This window comes from Galdieria sulphuraria (genome assembly GCF_000341285.1).
Source record: "Galdieria sulphuraria unplaced genomic scaffold scaf_4, whole genome shotgun sequence".
Taxonomy (NCBI): Eukaryota; Rhodophyta; class Bangiophyceae; order Galdieriales; family Galdieriaceae; genus Galdieria; species Galdieria sulphuraria.
In genome coordinates this window covers 151,739-174,461 of record NW_005178471.1, presented here as the reverse complement: position 1 = coordinate 174,461, position 22,723 = coordinate 151,739, and the positions used below count along the sequence as shown (strand labels likewise).

The following is a 22,723-nucleotide window of genomic DNA, read 5'->3' as shown; positions in this document are numbered from 1 at the left end:
TGTTTCCATTTTGGTCATATAAAGGAGAGTCATTTTTGATTAGATTCCAAACTTCTTCTTCAGTACTGCAGGTGGCATGTGGCTCAACATATCTTCCCATCGATGTTCCAAACACAAGATGGATATCATGTTGTCTGTTGTCTGTTTCTTCTCTTGATCGCTCATGAAACAAGCATAGACAACATTTTCTAATGGATACATTATCTTTAGTTTCTTCGTTGGCACTTTTTGGATTTTTTTTGCAATTGTGCTGTGTCTTTCACTGCTAGAGTCTTGGCTTGGTTTCCCAGTCTCAGAAAGGTCCATGGAATCCTCCAAATGGTTTCCTTTGTTGATGACCTCTTCGAACTGCTCCCAATGCAATAAGATGATGTAATGACGCCCATATATCAAAAAGCACGAAGAGTCGACATCTATATCCAGTCCATAGATAGGTAACAAGTTAAGCGACAAAATCAGCTGTTCTTTAACCCATTCCATTGACTTCTCCGACCATGATGACAATCTGTCCATCTTCCATTTCCCAGAGTCAGCTTCGATCCTAAACAACTGGATTTGACCTCGACAACCACACACTATCAACACATTTTTTTGAAAACGAATAGAAACGACACTTTCCGACAAACAACTAACGTACATATAAGTTGAGAAACAAAACGTTGAGCCAAAAGAAACATCCTTACCCCTGCAAACTCGCTACCGGACTGTCCAAGTGACGTATATCGAAAATAAACACATTACCATATTTATCTCCAGCTGCAAAGAACAAAGACATCTCACTTGCATTTGTACTCTCTTTAGCATGGGTCATACAAGTTATAGTGCAGGAGTTTGAAGCATTTTTGGACACTTTAGTAGGGATCCAGTCAGCCCATTGAATCGAACGAGGCTTCTCTATGGAAGCGGCATTTTGATTGCTCAATATTGTATGCAGAAATATACATTCTGCTTCTTTAGAAAGTGCCAATAAATAACTGCAAGTATTGCTTTCATATATCCATAGCAATTGGCGAGCACCACCACATGAATGAATGACTTGAAATGGATCTACTTCCATCGCCACTGTGCCATTCTCTACCCATGACACTTGATAAATTCGAATAACAGTTGTTGTGGCCACAGCAAACCAAGTAAAGTCTTCCGAGACTGCTGATGCACAAATATGACCATCTCGTTTTCGAGATTTGTATCTAAATAAAATTTTATCCATCATCTTACAATTACCCTTCCAAAAATCGACATGTTGGTCATGTTCTGCAACAAGTAAATCCTTGTTACGATAGTAGGAAGCACAAGATGGCCTGTGTGGTTGTCTTGAAGGATATAAACGAATACAAGGAGCTTCCGAGAAAAAGTCGTTAGTGTCTATAATAGAAATGCGACAGTCTGCTCCTCCCGCAACGATACGATGATTGCCGATAGCTTTTATTGTTCGTACATCCCGTGCATGTAAGCTTCGGCCTCTCACGGGAATCCAGTGATATTTATTAGGTTCTGTTGATGTCCAGTGACCCCTTATAGCACCGATTCCTCCATCACTAGCACCAAACAATATGTCAACATCTGGTAAAGCCAAGTTTGGGTCTTGACTATCTTCATGAACAATACCTGTCAAACAAGTAATATCTCCTTTACAATTCTCCACGGCGAATTCGCTTATCACAGAACAGGTGGTTGCATCCCATATCGTTAGAATCCCTCTAGAGTCTCCGGTAGCGTAATAATGATGGTTACTATTTACCTTTAAGGCAATTACAGACCATATAACAGCTGGTACGCCTTGCTGGGTTATCTTCATAACTTGTACACATCTTCGTGTCTCAGTATCTAACTTTCGTATATTTCCAGAGTCATCCGTAGCCAACAAGAATGACGTAGATTCTAACGACCAAGCTATTGCGAGTACTCTGGATTGACCAGCTTCTAGCAGCTCTACTTGGACCAAATCTTTGCTGTTCGTTGCATCCGCTAATTGACTGGTTGCTATATGAATCAGCCTCACTCGACCGTCTTCACAACCTATTGCAATTGTCTTTGTATCGTTTGTTGTCGTTGGGTCCACTTCCATACACCATATAGCTCCTCCACCTGGACTTTGTTGATACAGTTGCGTTCTTCTCTCCATATCCCATATTGTTAAGAAGCCATCTAAAGTACTGGTCATAACTTTGTCAACTGCAAGCTCCACTATGCTCGTGATAAATTTTCCAGTTTTTATAGTACTCGGAACATAGTTTTGAACAGCCCAACCTGTAAACGCACTACGTGTTTCCAGGTCTCCATTTTCTCTAGCCACAAAGAATTGGTTGCCACTATGACTGCAATCAGGACAGATTGCAACTACAGCACTTGTCTCAAAGTTTACGAAACTACAACGGTGTAAGGCAATTTGGAAGGTTTGCTGCTTTGAAGATACATAAGCTGATTGGTTTTCATTCCTATCGGAGTCTTTTGCCATATGAAAACACGATCGATAAAAAATAATGTTGGCCGTTGGTCGTTCTCAGCAACGATGATGGTTTACCTAAGAGAATATTTTAGCTATCCATTCTACCACTTTGAATGGTTCAATACAAAGTATATTATATTGTATTGGATTTGCTGCACAAGCTGAACCATATAATAGCCTTTTTAAGATGTTCTCTTCTTTAGCCCCACAGAGAAAGGTATGGATAAACGTTGGCTTTCCTATCTGAAACAAAAGGAGTTTTCCAAACTTTATTATTTTGGTTTGATTGAGGAGACTTCACCATATGAATTCAAAGAGATATTAAGGTTGTAAAAAGAATTGATCAATCTGCACATTATCTCCAAGTTCAGAATATACTGCAATTGCATCTTGAAAATTTTGTGACTCTGTATATTTGGCTATATAGAAATGTAATATTACAATAAATAAAGCATTTATAAACTCCTTGTTACTTACTGGGAGTGATTATGCATCGAAGACCAGCAGCTTTGGCAGCTTGCAAACCTAATATATATATACATACGAGTATATGAAAGGACTCCATTTCAAATGTTGCTTCTTACCAATCTGACTATCTTCAATAACGACACATGACTCTCTTGAGAGACCCAATTTGTCTTTTGCCAATAAATATATTTCTGGATCCGGTTTCTTCCGAGATACCACGTCACCTGCTAGGACCAAACAAAACTTCCCAGCGCGTTCCTTCAATACTCTTTCCATAACTAGATTAACTGCACGTTGGTTGGCAGCAGAACAAACACAAAGACGATATCCTCGAGCATAAGCCTTTAGAATAATAATAATAATAATAATAATGAAATATTATCTTTGAACTAGATATAATAGCTACCTCATCGATGAAGCGTGCTATTCCAGGCCTCAATGGTATCGTGCTTTTACGTAAGAGTTCTATATAATATTGAGTTTTATCCTACAAACTATTGAACAACAAAGAAACAAAGGTATTACATAGCGCACTTGGTGTATGCTGTTCACTAGCAAACGCTTCTCTTCTTCTGTAGATATTCCACTAGGCCAACCCACTTTTGTAAAGTACCAAGTTATCTTTTCTTTTCCACCACCCACAGTATTTTGCAACATTTCATACAACGGTTCGTCCCAAACCACACCTATGTAACGTCATTCTTGCAAGACTTGTCTGAAGCATACTTGTTCTACCTGTATGATGGAGTTGAAAACTCTTGTTGTAAGATATTCTGTGTAGTTCTTCAGAGTCTATCAAGACACCATCACAATCAAATATGATTCCTCTATTTTCTTGCATGGTCAAAGGAATATTTCTCAAAATCTGTCTGCCAAAAGAGCATGTTGACTTTCGACAAGGAGAGTGTAAAGGCAATCCAATATTCTTTGTTTTGGTTAAGAACTTGGGTTTGAACTGATGAAGAGTAACGATGGGAGATGGAATAATCCACATTGTGTATTCAATTCACATAGAGATGGGAATGGATCACATGTTGTTGTTGTTTACTGGTGACTCTAAACTCTTTGTTTGGCAACCCACAACAGGTTTTAAAAGTCATTTCTTAAGAAAGAACAATGGATTACTATTTACAAGGTGATTGGAATGATATTATAGTGTTGTATTTACCAACGCTTTGAGTGATAGAACTCATCGAAACCGTTGTCGTCAAGGAGTACAAGTGATGGCTTGTAAACCAAAAGCAATGGAAAGTACTATTAATAGGAGGTACAAGGTTTAGTGGTTTATATATTGCTAGAGAATTGGCATTATCTGGTCACCAAGTTGTCTTGTTCAATCGAGGTAGCGTTCCTATTGGCGATATTTCTCTCAAGGTAAATCATATTTTCTCTCTCTCTTTTATATATATATATATATATATATATATATATAATTATATCAATATGGTGACTCTTATTGTGTGCTTTTTGAATAGATAAGAGGTGAAACTGAGAAAGATTTCCAAACAAGAATGTCCAATACTCACTTGATAAAGGGAGATCGCACCCATCCTCAGGATATTTTACGTGTTGTACAAAGTGAAAAATGGGATGCCATCTTTGATAATAACGGAAGAGAATTATCAGATAGCAAGGCAAGTAGAATGGAAAGGAAACCTTAATGCGGATTGTAATAATATTATCATAGCCATGGATAGATGGTTTGGGCCATTCCATACAACATTATATGTATATGAGTAGTGCTGGTGTCTACAAGGAAAGTGGATTACTTCCACATAGGGAAGAAGATGCAGTTGATCACAATTCAAGACACAAAGGAAAGTTGGAAACCGAACAATATTTGAAACAATCTGGGATACCCTTTACTTGTATTCGTCCTACTTATATTTATGGACCTCGCAATTATAATCCTGTGGAAGAGTGGTTTTTCAAACGCATCGACCAAAATAGACCTATTCCGATACCTGGACATGGATTACATATTACGGGTTTGGGTCATGTAGAAGACTTAGCAAAGGCAATGGTTCTTGCTTTAGGCAATCAACAAGCTGTTTCACAAACTTATAATATTCAGGGAAGATATTCGGTGACTTTTGATGGTTTTGCTAAGCTATGTGCTATTGCAGCTGGTAAAGACCCCAATAAGTTGGAGTTGATCCATTATGATCCTAAAAAGGTTCCAAAGGATAAGAAATCGTTTCCATTTCGACCACAGCACTTTTTCTGTAGTTGTGCTAAAGCTGAAAGAGAATTGCAATGGAAGGAACGTTGGGATTTGGTTTCGGGTTTAAAAGACTCCTATGAAAACGACTTTATAGAAAAGAAGAAAAGAAATGCTATCTCTTTTGACTTTTCTCTAGATGACCAGATATTAGAGTCATTAAAGGAAGCCAAAAGTATGTTGGTTTGAATAAAAAATATATATATACTTGTGGGGGAGAGAGACAATCCAAGTCTTGGAGTATAGGAAAGAAAGCCTCATAAAACAAAAGTGGAAGGAGAAGAGCATCGGCCATTTTCTGATTATTATCATCGACGCCTCTTTTCCCTTTTCATGGCACTTGCTAAGCAACTGGAAAATATAAAAGCAAGAGGTGATTGTATTTATCGCAGAACAAAAGCACCTCCTTCCATATTATTTGATGACAAAGTATCCAGAAAGTTAGATACTGAACAAATACTGAATCTTGCAGTGGAAGGCTTGGAAACTCTTAGAAACTTGGACCAGAGATTTTGTCGTTTTGAACACAGCATCTTTTCTTTATTGCATCCTATTGATAGAAATTTGAAGGATGATGAAGAGAACAGGGGTATAGATAAAGAAATTCGAGAATTCTGTTTACTGGCCTCTCCCTATTTCCTACTAAGAGCAACTCACAAGTGTTTAGAATGGCTCATTAGAGGACTGGAAGCAGGAAAGAGAAACGTGGATGACCTAATTGCTTTGGCGCTACCCTTTCATGCCACACCACCTTTCAGTCGAGTGTTGAGTGCCTGTGAACTAGAACCAACTCGCTGGACATTCTTGAAACCAGTCTGTCAACACAAGGAGTCTTTACAAAGAAATACTTTAAGACAACAGGCACCTTTATGGCTTTGGAGATTCGTCACACAAACTGCAAAAGATTGTGCACAACGTTCAGTCAGAGCTTCACAGCTGTTCTCATTTTGGGCAGTCTTTGTGAGGGAAAAGTTGCAAACGATTGGAGAGAAAGACAACATCATCATGAAAGATGTTCTTTTGGACACCCTTTTAGGTATTCAAATGAGACAAGGTGACTGGGACTCCTTACTGGAATATCGTAATGCAAGCGTAGTTGTATTATGCACCTTTTTTGAAAGATTCAAGTTGAACTCGGATATCCTGTCAGCGTGTATGAATGCGTTGTGTTGTAGTTTTGAGTCAGTTTGTTCTTTGCAAAACATGACTCAGGCAGTCTATCCATTGGAAAAAGGAAGCATGTTTTATCAGTTGTTGAAGTCTCTGGTAAAATGTTTAATGCTATTGTTCTTTTATCATTGCGATGTGAAAAAGGAAATGAAAGATGCCATTTTAACCTCAGAAAATATTTCTCAGTTGTGTAAGAATGAAAATACTCTGGTCAGAATACTTAAGGAATTGGCGAGCGAGTTGGATATTGACTACAGTAAGCCATTTATGATAGCTCTGTGTCATTCCATGATTGAGCAATTGACTACCCATATTGACTACTTGGAAGCTTTGTGTCAAATCTTTACTTTGATGCCTGTACAAGAGTTCCTAGGTCACTTGATTAAGAAACTATTGGAATTTTATGAAAGACATCTGGAAATGTTGTCATCCAAACCACAAAATACGAATAATATTGCTTTATCTAGTACAGAATCCCAATCCATTATTTTACAACGCTTGCAAAAGGTCATGAGCCGACTGAAGACTATGGCAAATACTCAAGAACTCGACTTGGGCATTCGAGAATATTTAAAACAATCCAAGAACGCTTCCATTCGAGAGCAACTTGTTGGAGTTCTTTTTGGTATATTTAGTGGTTCCATGTTATTGCCAGTTATTATTCATCGTGAAGAAATGGACTCGACTGTTTTTGATCAAGGCAATGAGACTATAGCAGAAACTTTGTTAGGTGTTTTGGAACATCCAGAAGCAGCTATTCGTGAATATGCGTTGAAAATGTTGAAGCAACACTTATTGGTACCTTTGGAGTCAAGTAGGGAGGAAGATCACTCCACTGAAGAAATATTTCGTAATATATCAGAAACCTTGATTCGTCATATCGATATGGAAGATTGTTTATCAGTTGTCAAATCTGTTTTAGAACTATTTATAGAACATGTGAAGTTACAGAATTCAGTCCGTACCTTGCTTTTCTGGTCAATTGAACGTAGATTGGAAAGGATATGGAAACAAGTGGACAACATGGATAAGCAAATAACTTTAGCATTGTTACAAAAGTTGCCATTGCTTCAAGTAGATGAGTCAACATGTATAACGCCTTCTTTATTGGGAACTTTGCTGTCGTTTGTATTCCATCCAGACATGGATTCGGATGTGAAGCAAGCTGCATTTCATTGTTGGATGACTTTGTGGCGTAGAGCAACGAGTAGAAAGGAAGTGAATCATAGCGTTGAGAATACAACAAGTAATGAGACTGATATCTCTGTTTCTATTATGATTGCAGTATTGACCAATTGGATGACGAAGGAAGGTTGCAGAACCAATGAGTCGACGTATATTATATCCATTGTCGAAAAGTTGATGAAGGATTGTTTGGACAATCTTTCTTATGAAAAGAAACAACCGTGGCAAATGCAAATGACATTTCACCAGCTTTTGTTTATTTCGGTTGTCCTGAATATGTTTTTACGTACCACTTGCGATGATGAAAAACATAACAACTCACTGAAGGAGAAGATATATTGGCTCATGACGTGCTTTGTAGAATGTATTGCTTTGTGGATACTTTCAGATGGAAGACTTTCAAAAAACAAGCCTCTTGATTCTGAATGGAAGAGTGCTTGGACAGAGCATGCAAACTGGATGGATCCTTTATTTCTTCGAAGGCTATTTTTAGAAACAAATGGTTCCCTATTATTCTTTGGTGGTATGAGTGTGTTGAAACAGTTCTATCAAACCATGGACGACGAGAGGACTCGTATTACCAAGAGAACTCAACTACTTGCTACTATTTTGTTTCCACTGGAAAATTCCAAATGGAAATGGAGCCTGTTTGATCGAGAAATGATATATGATTGTATTTGCCAATTATCGAAGAGTGGTATGGAAGAAAACATTGTACATTTATTGTTCGATAATGAGTTTCATTTTCGACCATTTTGGATAGCTTTATACTTCCTCGTTGAAAAGACAAAAAAGAAGAATGACCTTAGAATGTCTATCTTTTTTGTTCTATATCAATATTTTCCATCGGCACGACCAGCTATCGAAAGCGCATGGAAATGTACAAGTCATGAAATAGATGATAGGAAGAAAGAACTTGTTGGAAAGGGGATGTTTCTTCAAGATTCAAAGATGCAAGATCCATCTGTACCACTAGTCCATTATAGATTATCCGATGATGTTAAAGTTGCCATGTTGCGAAGCTGTTTTGAAATGAAATATTTTTCCGATTTTCATATCCAACTACTCATTTTATTGGCGCCGATAGATGAAGAACAAACCATTTCTTTGGAGCTATTGGAAACTGTAGTAGAATTATTGCAGCGTTTGGAAGACAACTTGAAAGATTGGAACGAGGATGAATTGCAAAACACGTATTCTTTGATAACTCGTTATTTTACATTTGTAGATGAAAAGGACCAACAAGTTGCCAGTGAAAATCAACGTATATGGGATGTTTATTTCAATCATATAACATCGAATACGGATAGTATTCGTATTGCATTTCTTCAGAGGTGGCCATTCGTAGTCAGTTGTGGAAATCAACAGAGATGGAAAGACTTGGCACTCGTCTTGTTTCAATTATGGATGGATACGAAACAGGAAGATGTCGTTGTATTGCAAGTAAGACAACTGATTATGAAGTTGGCTGAAGTAGATATTTCATTGTTTCTCATTCAATTGGAAGATATGGTCAAAGGTTCGCAGATGGCAACTTGGGAAGAATTGCCTTTGGTAATATCGCGTTCCATACCGTTGTTGGAAGTATTCGCTAATGTATCCATTGATGTACTGAACGATGAAGATGATTTGAGCCATTTGGTCAAGTCATTGACTATTTATCTTTCCATATTATCAAAAGCTCTTGAAAATAGAGGCGAAGAAGTGCAATCTTCCGCTTCTTCCTATGCACAGGGACTAATTGTTTCTATTTTGTATCGACTATGCAAGTATTTTGGGAAGCGATTTCCGATTGGCTCTCTGAATCTGAAAATATTTACGCAAGACGAACAACAGCCATGGGCAGGAGCATTTTCACGCGCTGCACTCATTCGTTTGATTTGTTATCTTACAAGCTTGTTTCCTTCCGAGTTGAAGGAGAATTTTACCAATGCTTTGAAATGGATGTTAAGAACGACGAATACGGAATACGTGATTAGTAACATATCTTATATAACACCTGCAGTTATTGCCATTTTATCACAAGACGATAGGGAAGATATGATTACTGTTCCATTTATAACTGAGTTGTTGTCTTTTTTGGACTCGGAAAGTTGTCTGTTATTGGCAAGAAATATTTTCGAATCACTGGGTCAATGCAAGTTGGAGACTATTTTGTTTTCTTATTTGCTACGAGACGCAACGTTAAGGAGGAGACAAGGTGGAGATCGAAATATCCAAACTTTTTGGGAGCCCTATAAGAGATTATTGTTTAGTTTTCCTTTGACCATACAGATACATGTTGTGGAACAATTTTTGCAAACTATGGATACCACTTTTGAAGAGGAAATATTTCATTTGAGTTTAGAATGGGTACGTTGCACAACACTATCTCCAATGTTTCGCAGTTGGCATGTGCAAGATGACCATAGTGTGATGAGGATGGATTCTGAAGAATATCATTTGGAGACAAGTGTTGTCTCTTTACTTGAAAGAGTGTTTTTCTTTTCTGTTGGAAGCCAAGACCGAATGGAAATGTTTCAGGAACAGTATTCATCATCGATACTTTGTTTGTTTCCTTTTCCTTTGTTTATTCGAGCAATGAAAAATGTTCTCAGTATGGAGTCGAATGAAATGGCTTATCTTGGTTTAACATGTATTTCCCAACTACTTTATACTGAAGAATGGAAACAAACCAAACATGCAACATGGTATGGGACTATGGAAAGAATCAAACATTCTATTTGTATTCAACTTTTGCCTGAAATATTGGAGATTGTAATCAAAGTGCAAGTGAAGGACAGTAAGTTACGAATGGCATCCATTGCTGCTTTAGATATTTGTGTGCATATGTATCCTCGCGAAAACTTGTTGGAGAAATTATCACCCGCACTGCAACCACTGATGAGTTTTTGTTGTGAGAAGAGAAAGACTCTGGCTTCTTCAAGTATGCTTTGTTTGAGTACGATTATAAGAAGACTACGAATATCTTGTGTGGAATATGTTCCACAGTTATTGCAGGTAATCACTACGGTTTGGGAACGTTGTTGTAAGATGGCCAACGATAAAAAGCAAAATATCAAACAACAAAACTATATTCGAGCCGTCATTGTTCTTGTTTCCAGTTTTCAAGATCATTTGAGCCATTTTTGGAGTGTTGCGTGTGTTTGTTCCATGTTGAAATGTTGTTCGACAAGTTGTAAAAATACATTTGGTCAACAAGTGATGGATCAAATGCAAAGGATTATGAGCCATCTTCGAGTTCATGTAGCGGTGCCAGTACTAAATACGGGTTTGGAAGATATATCTATTCATAGAATACATTTTCTATTGTGCTGTATGGAAAAATGGTTTGATAACGTATCGAATAAGGAACTTCGTTCGCATCAACATGAGATTTTTAGTTGTTTATTAAAAGCATTGGATATTCGAAGACAATCCATAGAGATGGGTTTATTATTAGATGAAGAGGAGGTTGCAGAGTTGGATAACAAGATTGGAAATATTTTTACAAAACAAGCATTGCGACTGATGGAAAGTGACTTTAAGGTGTTGTTTATGAGATTAGTTGGTTGGTGTGAAGAAGAGTTCTCCAGTCCACAACTTATGATTCCTTATCATTGGGATGATCTTTGTCCTTTTCGTTGTTGCTATGAAAGGCTCATCTCCTTTTTTAAGGTCGTTTGTTCATTAGCTCAAGGTTTGCGGGAACTTTTTCTACCTTACTTTTCTTATGTTTTGGATTGGTGTCTTTGGGTCGCAAGTTATCCTTCATTGGAAAAGTATTGGAAGAAGATGGAGAATCATTCCACCGATTGGAAGTTTTATAAAAGAAAAAAGGAATGGCAGTCTGCCGACTCCAATCAAATTATTGGATATCGCAAGTCTTTGGAGAGACGAGGAATCATGGAAGCAGTGAATGCGATACGGGAATATCTAATGGAGTCACCAAGTCATGGAGATGAATCCCTTTTTGACAGTATCTTCCATCTTTTAGAGAGTAGACTTGATTCCAATGCTACTATGATCGATGCAAATGTATTGGCTTCCATGATAAGTTTGTTCGCGGAGAAGATTGCGAAACAGTTATCCGTCAACGATGAAAAAGATAGTGATAATAATGTTATTGTTGCTTCTGAGAGAAGATTAGCTTCGTTGAATCGTTTTCTTCTTATCAAGTGTAGAGATAAGGATCAAGTGAAACAAGTTTCTATGGTGTGTGTCGAACAGATGATACACCGTTTGGGCCATCGTTTCCTTTCATTGTTGCCTGAAACTTTACCTTTACTTGCAGAATGTTTGGAAGATGAAACACTCGAAGAAAAGACAATGCAAGTGGTTCAATATTTGGAAGATTTATCGGGAGAGCCTATTCGTAACTATCTTGTGAAATAAATTGTTCATGGCAGCTCAAACTTGCGTCGTAAGTAGTGTGATTGATATCGTAATATACTTTTTACTTTTGTCACTTTATAGCATAGACTTACACAGGAACTCAAAAGACTACAAAAGGACCCTCCACAATATATACATGTTGTTCCGTGTCCTAAAAACTTTCTAACTTGGTACTTTATTTTGGAGGGACCTCCCGATACCTGTTATGAAGGAGGTATTTATTTAGGAAAGTTGATTTTCCCAAAAGAGTTTCCTTACAAGCCACCTGGTAAGTTGTATACTAGTTTGAGATTTTACTGTTATTTACTTGAGTGAAAGCCATCTATTTATGTACACCCAACGGTCGTTTACAGACGGATACTCGTCTTTGCTTATCTATGAGTGACTTTCATCCTGAAACCTGGAATCCGTTATGGTCTACTGCTGCGGTACTGAATGGCCTGCTTTCTTTCATGGTGTCCGAAGAAACTTCTATGAATACGTTGAAAACAAGTGTACAGGAAAAACGGAGACTAGCTTTGTTATCTCACCGATTCAATGCACAGTCGAAAACGTTTTGTCAACTATTTTCCGAGTGGATAAGACAAGATTGGGATAGCTCAGCACTGTTATTGTTGGAGAAGCAACCGAGAACAAAGCCAAGAATAGAGAATCCTATTTCCAAACTTTTTTGGATAGTAGCCTTGTTGATGTTCATAGGTTTTGTGCTCGTTTATTTTAGTTAGTCATTGTCTCTAACTAAAATGGATTGGAGTTTACTTATGAAATCCTAATGTATTCCAAGTATTTTCCATATGTAAAGGCAGTGGAGCAGTTACTGTTTTCCAAGTCTTTTGTGGTTTATCCAAAGTTTCTATATTTGGAAAGGAAATGGAATAGGCATGGAGATGAATTCCTTTAGGTCGTCGTAGCAAATGAGACAAGCCTTGATATGCCACCAAATGCGTATTTTCTTCCAAACGATCGAAAGGAAACTTTTCATCTCCAAAAATAGGACAGTTGAGAACTTGTGCACAGTGCAGTCGCAACTGTCTCTTTCTACCTGTAATAGGCTCCAGTTCCAACCAGGCAGCAACGGAATGTAACTTTTCAACCACCCGATATCTGGTAATGGCTGTTTTTCCATCCACAGCCTTTCTAATTTCTCCTTGAGTGGGTAAAGGATTGCCTATGACCAATGCCCAGTACAACTTTTTTACTTGTCGTTGTTGAAATAGTAAAGCCAAGTTTTTGGCAGCAACGGAATTTCTGGCCAGTAGCAATGTTCCACTCACTTCTTTATCTAAACGATGTACCAACTTGGGAGGTTCTTCGTTATCCAAAGAAAGAGCAGGGAGTAGCGTTCCTAGATGAGAATCCCTCAAACCACTTCCTCCTTGACAAGCTAGAAGGGGAGGCTTATTGATAACCATCAAGTTGGTATCCTTGTAAAGCACCCAATTTTGCACTCTTTCCTTCACAAGTTGAGATAATACGGGTCTCTGCCTTTCTACTGTGCCATCGCCATCAGCTTCACGGAAGCTTTCCAGTTGTTTGGGAACACAAAGAATAGAAGACGAACGCACTCTCTCACCAGCTCTCGTTACAGTTTGACCATCTATCTTGATGAAACCTCTTCTAATACACTTTTCTAAAAAAGACTGTGGTAGTCTCCCACCCAACTGACGACGTAAGAAACGATCTAACCGAGTGTCGTGGTCTCCTTCTGTCACGGTGAGAATCAATTCATCCTTTTCTGTCTTATTGTCATAAAGGAACGTGGAAAAACGTCTTGTTACTAGTTTGGATGACTTTGTCGATGGATAACAAATCCAACGTAACCACAACATCATCTCTCTCCCAATGCATTTTCATCCGGTTATGATTGCCACATGGGATTTTGGTTTACAAGCTGTCGAAAACGCAAGTTCCATATTAGGTAAGCATGAGAATACAGGCAATGAAGCATTACTCGATGCCATCGTACGTGGAATTGAATCGGTGGAACTCGATCCGAAAGTTTCCAGTGTTGGTTATGGAGGATTGCCTACTGCAGAAGGAATACTACAACTCGATGCTGCTGTTATGCTCGGCAACGGGAAAGGAGGATCGGTGAGTTACAAGAGTATGGGTTGGTTGATGGATATGTACATATATGTAATATATTTTTAGGTGTTATCGTTACAAGGCTTCCCAGCTGCAATACCGATAGCTCGTCTGGTGTTGGAGAAAAGTCGACATCCTTGCCTTTGTGGTTATGGTGCCCAAAAATTAGCTGAACAATATGGTTTCCGGTCAGTTGATAATGCCAATTTGTTAACACCGTATGCTAGACAACGTTGGGAACAGTTTCAAAAGCAGAGTGATCAAGCGGTATGATTGGGTTGTTTCCGTTGTAACTTTTTTTTTGATGTGATAAAGAGCAACGATTTGTGCGATACTGTGGGATTGATTTGTTGTACATACGATGATGTTACAAAGGAATCAGTTATTGGCGCAGGTTGTGCAACGAGTGGTGCAGCTTTCAAACAAGTACGAACGCGCAGGTTTGATGATGATGTAGATATTTATAGTTGTTGGTAGGATGGTAGAGTGGGCGATTCCGCAATATTTGGTTGTGGATTATATGCTCAAAATGGTATTGGAGCAGCTACGAGTACTGGAGATGGAGATGTTATAATGAAGTAAGTCTGTTTTTGTTGTTTGTATGGAGGAATATTTTTCATTGGGTTGTGAAGATATTGTTGTGCCTACCAAATTGTGGAAGAAATGCGTCATGGATTGGGACCACAAAGAGCTTGTGAAGTAGTAGTTGCAAGGTTACGAAGCCAAGTTCCGGAATGTCAAGCTGCGTTTGTAGCTATGGTTGGTGAATGCTTTTCGTTGTGATAAACGATGGGAGATGACATGCCTTGTTTAGAATTGTGCTGGTGAATATGGGGCATATAGTACACATCAAGGCTTTTCATATGCCATCTGGAATGAACAAGGTAATATATATATATATGAGCATGTGTTGTATAGCTATTTCAACTTTTCTAGGAGTACAAGTCCATCAAGTAAACTTATCTGAAAGTAATTATCCTATTTGGAAACACTTATGTTGAGCATGAGTTGAAAGAGTTTATAAATATTTTGGTCGGTTCATTTGCCTCATCATAGCAACACGTTGAAACACATTTCCTTTTTTGTTCCAAAAGACTTGATACACGTAGGCCAATCCTGAACCAATCGTAGTCAAAGTAGTTAGCGCAATCACAGCCACGTAAATATGATCATAGGCCATGTCTATACAATCATCATCAACTCACTTATATCTGTAGCAAATACTTACCTGGATGCATTCCATGAAACAAACTATATCCAATCAGTACAAACTGTGCAGCTGTATTCCATTTACTGATAACCAAAGGTTGTATTTTCAACGGTTCAATACGAGATACCTTTCACCTTTGATAAAAAGAACATCCAACCATCAAAATTTTCTTGTCTTACGTGAAAGAAATCGGATAGGGAGTGATTTCCAAGTTGTTTCATCGTTTCCCAACGCTTGTAAGCAGAACCAAAGATGAGACAACCATCACGACCGAAAATAAGTAGAGCCAAAGTAAAAGGTATCAGTTGATTGGCAGATAGTGTAAACACTAGAGCGTTGATCAATAACTATGCACTTTTGATAAGTACGAAGGTTTTGGGTGACGTGGGATATAAAATACTTGCCTTATCAGCCAAAGGATCCAAATAAGAGCCAAGTACAGTAGATAAACGGTATTTTCTAGCAAGAAATCCATCCAACCAATCAGTCACACCAGCTGCTGCAAGACCCATCGAAGCTGCTTCGTATTGTTGACAATAAATCAACGACGCAATAACAGGAATAGAAGCTATCCTAGTGCCCGTAATACAGTTGGCAATATTCCAGTCAGAAACTTGTTTTTCTAATGTTTCCCGAATATGCCATTCCTTTCTATTGTGGTCAGATGTAACGATATTTCTGCGTTCCAAGGCGGATGGACGAAAACTACGCCAGTTGGAAGCAGCTTGTTTAGACCAACGATAAGTAGGTTCCTTTCGAAGCCACTGAGATAATAATAGACGTTTAGACTCTGTACCAAGCTCAAGTCTTCTAGAAAATAGGGCCACTTTGGAACTTACATATCTGAAACGAGCCGCAAGTAGCTGAAGTGAAGATTCCATCGGCACGACGACTTGAAATTTTTCATCCTCATATCGAATGACTGGCCAGTTGGACTGGACTTGGAGTGGCAAGTTGAATGTTCAAGGTTCTGCACTCTCTGAACAGCCACTACTTACTTTGGTTCGAATGACCCAAGTAACTATTTCCGTTTCTGTTTCTGATGGCTCTCGTTTTTGGTTTGGACAAGGTATGTTGTTGTTTTGTTGAAGTGTCTATCTTTCTATGTTTCTTTTATTGGTTGTTTTGAATGATAGGTGATGAAAGTACCGTGGGCACTTCTGTCAAAGTCTCGAAAAGTAGAATAGAAATACTTGCAGATGCGTTGAAACAACCATCGGACGATACGACAGTTGTTGTGTTGACAAGTGAAGATAATGGGCCACAAGACTCCATCTACTTGAAAGTTATGAGAGTTGTTTTATCTGACTTGCCACTACCTATCATTTCTTTGGAGTTGAAAAGTCAAGCAGCTGGCACGTTTCTAGAAAATATTTGGGATGTATTGACCATGTTACGTTGTAAGAATGAAGAGCTGGAAAGAGTTGTGAAACGTGAAGAAACAGTCAATCAAGAGTTGCAACGAGCACTTCATTTGACGAGAGAAGAAAAGAATAGAATGGAAGAAAAGATGTTGAAAAAGTTTATGCTCCTTTTGAATGAAAAGAAGCAAAAGATACAACAACTGCTGGAGCAACAAATCACACAGATCGAATGAGTTGAATTCTTCTATGGAAGAAGAAAATAATGATCCGGTTGGTTGGGAAGATATTCTCAAGGCACAAAGTAGACTTCATGGCGTAGCTCATAAAACACCTGTTTTTACTAGTACCTATTTGAATAATCTATCTGGTAGTCAACTCTATTTCAAGTGTGAGAATCTTCAAAGAATTGGCGCTTTCAAGTTTCGAGGTGCATACAACGCCTTGAGTGCCCTTCGCCTCTCAAAACCTCAAGTTACCGATGTAGTCACGCATAGTTCTGGAAATCACGCTCAGGCCCTTGCACTGGCTTCAAGTCTCTTAGGTTTGAAAGCGCATATTGTTATGCCTTCCAATGTTTCTTCAGTAAAGCGAAACGCAGTAGAAGGTTATGGTGGGAACGTCATCTTATGTGAACCCAACCTACCAGCGAGGGAATCAACTGCAGAGAAAGTGATTCAACAGACAAACGGAGAATATATACCACCCTATAATCACAGAGATATCATTGCAGGCCAAGGAACTGCTGCTGCAGAACTTTTAGAGGAGGTCCCTGATCTGGACGCAATCATTGCACCCATTGGTGGTGGTGGACTTATTTCTGGCACTTGTATTGCAGCAAAGCATTTATCTTCACATTGTATGATATTGGCAGCAGAACCTGCTGGTGCTGATGATGCCAAGCAGTCATTGGAAAGTGGTGTTCTTATTCCTCAAACGAGTCCTCATACTATTGCCGATGGACTGTTGACAAGTTTAGGTGACTTGACTTGGACTATTGTTCATCATCATGTGAAACAAGTAATCACTGTGAGCGATGAGGAAATCATAAATGCAATGAAGTTGATTTTCGAAAGAATGAAGTTGGTAGTGGAGCCTTCAGGAGCAGTATCTACAGCTGCTTGTTTAACCAAAGACTTTCAACGTTTAGGTTTGAACAAAGTTGGTGTGATTATTTCTGGTGGAAATTTAGATTTGAATAAACTTCCATGGCTCACTCGCCTTGGTTAAGTCTTATTTTATGGAATATACTTTTTGTTGTCATGAAAGCATATCCAAGAACTGTCTGTCTGTCACCCATTCTAGTGCCACTTATCTTGCTTCTTCCTTCTTTCAAGTCATTGATATGGACACTTGATTTTATTCCAAAATAGTTGTCACAACTTATGATTTGTATTTTGTTGTAATAAAAACTTTTCATTCATTTCATCCAAAAATACACGCCTTTTCAATGAAGCTGATAAACTCATAGCTGAGACGACCTTGTAAATACCAAACTACCTCCAAGTTGATCTATTTTCAACAACATTCTCTTTTATACTTACATCATCTTCTTCACTACACATAGGCAAATGTTTTCGCAACACAACATCAGCAAAATGTTCCAATACATTGCGAAAAGATATTTGATATCGTTGGGGAAAACTCCAAACATAGGGTTCCTTTTTTATTCCATTTTCATTGCACCACGTTACACCATTCGAAGGAAAATTTTCTACCGACAACATTCCTTTGTCACCAAAAACTTCCAAACGTTGATCATATCCATAACAAGCATTTCTTGCACTATCCAACATGGCAACTGCTCCATTTTTAAACTCCATCAATGCAGTTGCCGTATCGTAGATGCCTGAACCAGCTAATTCTGGTAAGCAACTTGTTGCAGTAGCATATACTGAAATGGGTTCCGAGTTCATTATCCACCTCACCAAATCAACATCTAACAGCAATATGAATATATAAACCATTCAAAGCCACAACAACAAAAACTACTCACCGTGTACAATCATATCTCGAAATATACAACTATTAGAATGGCGAAGAAACTATCGAAATAAGAATTCGGATAGACGGTGTCAAAACTTACTTGCAAAGGTGGCACAGGATGATCTCGACCTGAAACTCTGATGATTTGCAATTGCCCGATGAAGCCTTTGCGTACTTCTGATACAAGCTTCATAAAAGAAGGATCGAGTCGTCTATTCCAATCAATCAATAACGTGAGTCCCTTCTCCTTTGCTTTCTGGTGACACATCTATACATAGTCTAGTTGCTACTTATTCAAATGAAAAATGCATTCTTACCTGAATTTCTATAAAGTCTTCTCCCAAAGGCTTTTCACATAATACCGACTTTCCACTTTCCAACGCATCCAAAGTCAACGTCTTATGGGTATGCGTAGGTGAGGCGATGACGATAGCATCAACTTCTGTATTTGCTAATACTTGAGAGTGCCAATCTTCATAGAGTTTGGATCCCGTTTCTGCTACAAGTTTTGAAGCTTCTTTTCTCTTTTCTGGAATATCATAAACTCCCACTAATTTTACTTTCAAGCTTGTCGCAGCGTTGTAGATATGGATTTTACCCATTCTACCAGTTCCTACAACCACTAAACGCAAGGCTTTGTGCATATTCAACTTTGAACAATTCTCAATAGGAACAACGCTCTAACGTATCATTCTCAACCATCACTAACCCGCAATTGAAAGTCTTCGCTTTATATAGAAATGTGTTGTTCATTTACATATGTGCATTTAGGTTTCTATAAAAAGTTTATCTATTCTCTCATTGAACTAGACCAAATAGAATGAATAATATTATTATCATAACCCATCCATCAATTGTTTCAAGTCTCGCAAGTTTTCAAAAGGAATCACTTCAATCGTTTTCTTTCCGACAAAGTGTCCATAAGTGAACTTGCGACCTTATTTCTTGAGACTAGAGATATTAGTAACATGCAATTAGAAATCCATGGACTTACTCCAATATCACTTGGGAACATACAGTCACGACGTACGGTGATCCGATGTGTAGGTTTCAGTCCTATGTACTTGTGTCGTCAGTGGTAGTCGTCATAAAACTTTCCTATACAACCCACCATAAGATAACGCTAAATGAAAAAAGTTTAAATCCTTTTCTATGACATGTGGTCGATGATGACTAAAGCAAACCTAACGATTGTCTTCTTCATTCATATATACTTTAAAGCCCAATCATTCATACATACGTAGGCAATACCATCCGGTTTTAGCAATTGCTTACAAGACAAAAGCAACTTGTGGTGAGCATAGTGATTGCTTATCTTGAAACCAATACATATTAAGTGAAAACGTATGATGGCATCGACTTACGAGATCAGCCAAAAATATTTTGTCAAAACAACATTCTTCTCTTTGATATCTAACCAAAAACATGGAATCTCCCCACTGAAATGGTTCAACTTTAACATTCTTCTGAATCTCCTAACACACTTCTTTGAACAGAAATAGAGAAATACCAAGTCTGGGCACTACCATTGGAAGATATTCAGTAACATTGTATTTTATGTTTTCCACGAGTTCTTTATCGGGATAATCTGTTATCAATACATGACTTGCGCCACGTAACGCAGCCATCAACGAAGGCACGGCTGCTCCAGCACCTAAAAACAGTTTAACTTATAAACAAAAATGGAAGGACAATAGTTACCAAGTTCCAATACTCGGTTGTTGTGCACTTGGATATCTACGGAAGGAATGGGAGCTTCTCCTGTCCACAACTTTCACCTTTAGTCCACTCGAAGAAATAACAAATCATACCAGAGAGAATATCTGCCAACAAAACTGCACCATTCCACAGATACTGACCCCATCTGGAACAATAGTGGTTATAGACTGCCTTTCATAATAATAAAAGCACCCACAGTGGATGTTTTCCAACGAGTCTAATGTTCTCGAAAGAATAGCCTTGCTTCGGACTAGAATAGCTTGTATAAGCAAAGTCGGGAACTTGCTCTCGAAAATGTTCAGGTTCTCGAAAAACATTCTTCACTTTTAAGTACAAATATTCCTATTTTAGACCAAAACAAAGCTACCTCTAAAGAAGTATCTTGTAAAATATCGTCCATTTCGTCCATCACAATAGAAAAGAACTCATTCTTTCGAGAAAGCTATTCATGAGAAAAACGAGATCTTTAAGATACTTTAACTGATTTTCAAACTGCTTTTCATGTCTCTAATTGTATGAATGTATAAGTTGATAGGAACCCAATAAAAGTTTGATGGTTTCTTCTTTTCATGGAGAACAATAGTGAACGTTTAGAAATAGTTCAACGACTTGCAAACGAGCTGTATGAGCAGGGTCACTCTGAGGAAACTGTGGAACAACTTCACAGTTGTTTATGTGATAACCCTGCATACTTTTTGCACCGTTATGGCTTCTTTATCAGTGAAATGGAACGAGAATCTTTGTTTGGGAAGCTTGCAGAAAAAGAGTGGTTGGTAAAAACGGAATTATGGAGATTAAGGAAACAAAGGTTGGTTTGGTTTTGAGTTGTTAACGTTGTATTGAGTTTCTACTTCTAGAGGGGACTCGTGTTCTTCACAAGATAACGTTGTTCGAAATAGAAGGCTGGCAGCTATGGAAAGTCTCATATCAAGGGGTCAATATTTTTCGGATGAACAAATGGAGCTGAGAGACCCTTTGTTGTATTACAGATTATGGGGTAGATATGCAAGTTATCTCAATTCTGCAGAGTTGGAACAAATTCGTAACCATGATGCTGTTATTCACGCTTATCCCTCAAGAGCTTCAGAAGAAACTTTTGCAAGTAAGAAAAAATCACAAGTTGTTCATCATATTCCAGAAAAAGAACCTGTTCGGCCTTTGACCCATTATTTGTTGGAATATTTTGACGCAAAGAATATTGTTGAAAAAAGAATGCAGCAACGACGACAGGAGAAGAAAGACAGTTCAGTGTCTGGTGCAAAGAGAAGGATGTTGCACTCGAATACTTTTGGTCAAATGAAGGATGAAATGGAAAGAGAGTATATTGAGGAACAACTAATGGAACAAGCAAGTGATGAAGAGAATGAAAGTGATATTTCCAATTGGACGTTGGATGATTTTCAACAAAGCAGAGAAGAACTTTTGGTTATTATGAGACAACGGTTTCTAAATGGACATGATGCAACATTCTTTGATTACTCTTCTATAGACAACAATGAAGATTATGATGGGATGGAATGGATACAGAATGATATCGAAGAAAGATATTTTGATGGACAAGAACCGGAAAGAATATCCACAATGGACGAAGACAATCATTCTACAGAAGAATAAATTTTAAAACTTGAAAATATCTTCTCCTTTGTAGCCCAATTTGTTCAACAATATCATCATAGCTTTGGTCATTGCAGGTGGACCACAAACCAAAATCTGTAAAATTTTAGAATTGAGAATTTTATCCAATCATTATACTTACCCTAGTAGAAGGAGATGCATAACCTATGTGATGTTGTATATGCTTTTCATTGATAAGACCTATCCCTTGAGACCATGAATTAGGCGGCTATGAGCAAAAAAGAGTCTGAATAATCTATATCAACCACTCTATATGTATTGCTTACTTGATTCAACACAAAATAGAGCTTCAGTCGATTGGGGAATTGAGATGCAAAAGATTCCAATTTGTTTCTAAAGATAATATCTTGTTCCGTATGATTAGCATATATCAAACTTATTTGTGTTCGTTCCAATGGATCATTCAGTATCGTCTCTATCAACTGAGATAGTTACAAAATATGGGAAATATTGTTCACAACCCAATCTATTTTACAAACCTGATACATAGGAGTTATTCCAGTTCCTCCAGCTATCATTCCAAGACGTTTCTTCATATTTCTTTGATACTCGAATTTGCCTTTCGGACCACGGAATTCGACACAATCACCATCCTTTAATGAGTCTAAATATCTAGAAAAGAGACCGTACGGAGCTGGATAAATCTATAAGTTATCGTTCAACCCATCAATGAAATATATTGGAAAAAACTCTTTCACCTTGACCAAAATATCAAAACAACCACCCACTTGATTGGGTTTATTGATGGGATTATAAGGTCTTCTTACTTCCTTTCCGTTGATCCAAGCTCTGGCATATATGTGTTTGCCTAGAGGTACATTGACAAGTTGTTCTGGATGGGAGGCTGCAAAACGAACGAG

The 22,723-nt window shown here is 38.0% G+C and overlaps 12 protein-coding genes across 12 annotated transcripts in view; 5 read left to right on the top strand and 7 right to left on the bottom strand.

Moving 5' to 3' along the window:
- Gasu_08040 (transducin-related protein / WD-40 repeat protein-related protein) lies at positions 1-2,511 on the bottom strand. Its single transcript, XM_005708522.1, has 2 exons — positions 684-2,511; positions 1-628 (listed from the first exon to the last, which is right to left on the bottom strand). Exons 1-2 carry the CDS (start codon positions 2,456-2,458, stop codon positions 40-42), a joined length of 2,364 nt encoding a protein of 787 aa, XP_005708579.1. The 5' UTR covers positions 2,459-2,511; the 3' UTR covers positions 1-39.
- Positions 2,512-2,702: 191 nt separating this feature from the next.
- Gasu_08030 (haloacid dehalogenaselike hydrolase) lies at positions 2,703-3,811 on the bottom strand. Its single transcript, XM_005708521.1, has 6 exons — positions 3,653-3,811; positions 3,452-3,603; positions 3,324-3,404; positions 3,034-3,259; positions 2,927-2,974; positions 2,703-2,868 (listed from the first exon to the last, which is right to left on the bottom strand). The coding sequence occupies exons 1-6, from the start codon at positions 3,756-3,758 to the stop codon at positions 2,771-2,773; spliced, it is 711 nt and encodes a 236-aa protein (XP_005708578.1). The 5' UTR covers positions 3,759-3,811; the 3' UTR covers positions 2,703-2,770.
- Positions 3,812-3,821: 10 nt separating this feature from the next.
- On the top strand, positions 3,822-5,446 carry Gasu_08020 (NAD-dependent epimerase/dehydratase). The gene is made up of 5 exons (XM_005708520.1): positions 3,822-4,052; positions 4,104-4,117; positions 4,170-4,291; positions 4,393-4,551; positions 4,605-5,446. The coding sequence occupies exons 1-5, from the start codon at positions 3,934-3,936 to the stop codon at positions 5,325-5,327; spliced, it is 1,137 nt and encodes a 378-aa protein (XP_005708577.1). The 5' UTR covers positions 3,822-3,933; the 3' UTR covers positions 5,328-5,446.
- A 5-nt stretch (positions 5,447-5,451) lies between these two features.
- Positions 5,452-12,556, top strand: Gasu_08010 (ubiquitin-conjugating enzyme). Its single transcript, XM_005708519.1, has 5 exons — positions 5,452-11,847; positions 11,882-11,895; positions 11,949-12,135; positions 12,186-12,474; positions 12,506-12,556. Exons 1-5 carry the CDS (start codon positions 5,472-5,474, stop codon positions 12,513-12,515), a joined length of 6,876 nt encoding a protein of 2,291 aa, XP_005708576.1. The 5' UTR covers positions 5,452-5,471; the 3' UTR covers positions 12,516-12,556.
- A 7-nt stretch (positions 12,557-12,563) lies between these two features.
- Positions 12,564-13,711, bottom strand: Gasu_08000 (ribosomal large subunit pseudouridine synthase C). The gene has a single exon (XM_005708518.1). The coding sequence runs from the start codon at positions 13,697-13,699 to the stop codon at positions 12,623-12,625; it is 1,077 nt and encodes a 358-aa protein (XP_005708575.1). The 5' UTR covers positions 13,700-13,711; the 3' UTR covers positions 12,564-12,622.
- Positions 13,712-13,721: 10 nt separating this feature from the next.
- Positions 13,722-15,006, top strand: Gasu_07990 (N4-(beta-N-acetylglucosaminyl)-L-asparaginase). Its single transcript, XM_005708517.1, has 7 exons — positions 13,722-13,958; positions 14,019-14,219; positions 14,268-14,378; positions 14,430-14,530; positions 14,585-14,711; positions 14,767-14,836; positions 14,889-15,006. The coding sequence occupies exons 1-7, from the start codon at positions 13,728-13,730 to the stop codon at positions 14,951-14,953; spliced, it is 906 nt and encodes a 301-aa protein (XP_005708574.1). The 5' UTR covers positions 13,722-13,727; the 3' UTR covers positions 14,954-15,006.
- A 4-nt stretch (positions 15,007-15,010) lies between these two features.
- Gasu_07980 (CDP-diacylglycerol--glycerol-3-phosphate 3-phosphatidyltransferase) lies at positions 15,011-16,051 on the bottom strand. Its single transcript, XM_005708516.1, has 3 exons — positions 15,567-16,051; positions 15,342-15,509; positions 15,011-15,289 (listed from the first exon to the last, which is right to left on the bottom strand). The coding sequence occupies exons 1-3, from the start codon at positions 16,041-16,043 to the stop codon at positions 15,158-15,160; spliced, it is 777 nt and encodes a 258-aa protein (XP_005708573.1). The 5' UTR covers positions 16,044-16,051; the 3' UTR covers positions 15,011-15,157.
- A 10-nt stretch (positions 16,052-16,061) lies between these two features.
- Gasu_07970 (serine racemase) lies at positions 16,062-17,788 on the top strand. The gene is made up of 3 exons (XM_005708515.1): positions 16,062-16,231; positions 16,299-16,683; positions 16,751-17,788. The coding sequence occupies exons 1-3, from the start codon at positions 16,081-16,083 to the stop codon at positions 17,751-17,753; spliced, it is 1,539 nt and encodes a 512-aa protein (XP_005708572.1). The 5' UTR covers positions 16,062-16,080; the 3' UTR covers positions 17,754-17,788.
- Positions 17,789-17,866: 78 nt separating this feature from the next.
- Gasu_07960 (myo-inositol 2-dehydrogenase) lies at positions 17,867-19,241 on the bottom strand. The gene is made up of 5 exons (XM_005708514.1): positions 18,827-19,241; positions 18,610-18,777; positions 18,520-18,568; positions 18,068-18,462; positions 17,867-18,019 (listed from the first exon to the last, which is right to left on the bottom strand). The coding sequence occupies exons 1-5, from the start codon at positions 19,151-19,153 to the stop codon at positions 17,900-17,902; spliced, it is 1,059 nt and encodes a 352-aa protein (XP_005708571.1). The 5' UTR covers positions 19,154-19,241; the 3' UTR covers positions 17,867-17,899.
- A 1-nt stretch (position 19,242) lies between these two features.
- On the bottom strand, positions 19,243-20,751 carry Gasu_07950 (nicotinamide n-methyltransferase). Its single transcript, XM_005708513.1, has 10 exons — positions 20,596-20,751; positions 20,425-20,546; positions 20,321-20,373; positions 20,211-20,270; positions 20,036-20,163; positions 19,874-19,984; positions 19,750-19,824; positions 19,621-19,693; positions 19,504-19,565; positions 19,243-19,460 (listed from the first exon to the last, which is right to left on the bottom strand). Exons 1-10 carry the CDS (start codon positions 20,635-20,637, stop codon positions 19,401-19,403), a joined length of 786 nt encoding a protein of 261 aa, XP_005708570.1. The 5' UTR covers positions 20,638-20,751; the 3' UTR covers positions 19,243-19,400.
- A 10-nt stretch (positions 20,752-20,761) lies between these two features.
- Gasu_07940 (uncharacterized protein) lies at positions 20,762-21,916 on the top strand. Its single transcript, XM_005708512.1, has 2 exons — positions 20,762-21,036; positions 21,086-21,916. Exons 1-2 carry the CDS (start codon positions 20,798-20,800, stop codon positions 21,840-21,842), a joined length of 996 nt encoding a protein of 331 aa, XP_005708569.1. The 5' UTR covers positions 20,762-20,797; the 3' UTR covers positions 21,843-21,916.
- A 31-nt stretch (positions 21,917-21,947) lies between these two features.
- The window catches only part of Gasu_07930 (cytochrome-b5 reductase), a 2,114-nt gene continuing 1,338 nt past the window's right edge, over positions 21,948-22,723 (bottom strand). The window contains exons 1-4 of the mRNA XM_005708511.1: positions 22,721-22,723; positions 22,562-22,652; positions 22,343-22,507; positions 21,948-22,285 (exon numbers count right to left, since the gene is read on the bottom strand). The exon at positions 22,721-22,723 is cut by the window's right edge and continues 1,338 nt beyond it. Of these exons, the coding sequence (XP_005708568.1) occupies positions 22,064-22,285; positions 22,343-22,507; positions 22,562-22,652; positions 22,721-22,723 (481 nt within the window). The 3' untranslated portion in view covers positions 21,948-22,063. The remainder of the gene's footprint in view (positions 22,286-22,342; positions 22,508-22,561; positions 22,653-22,720) is intronic.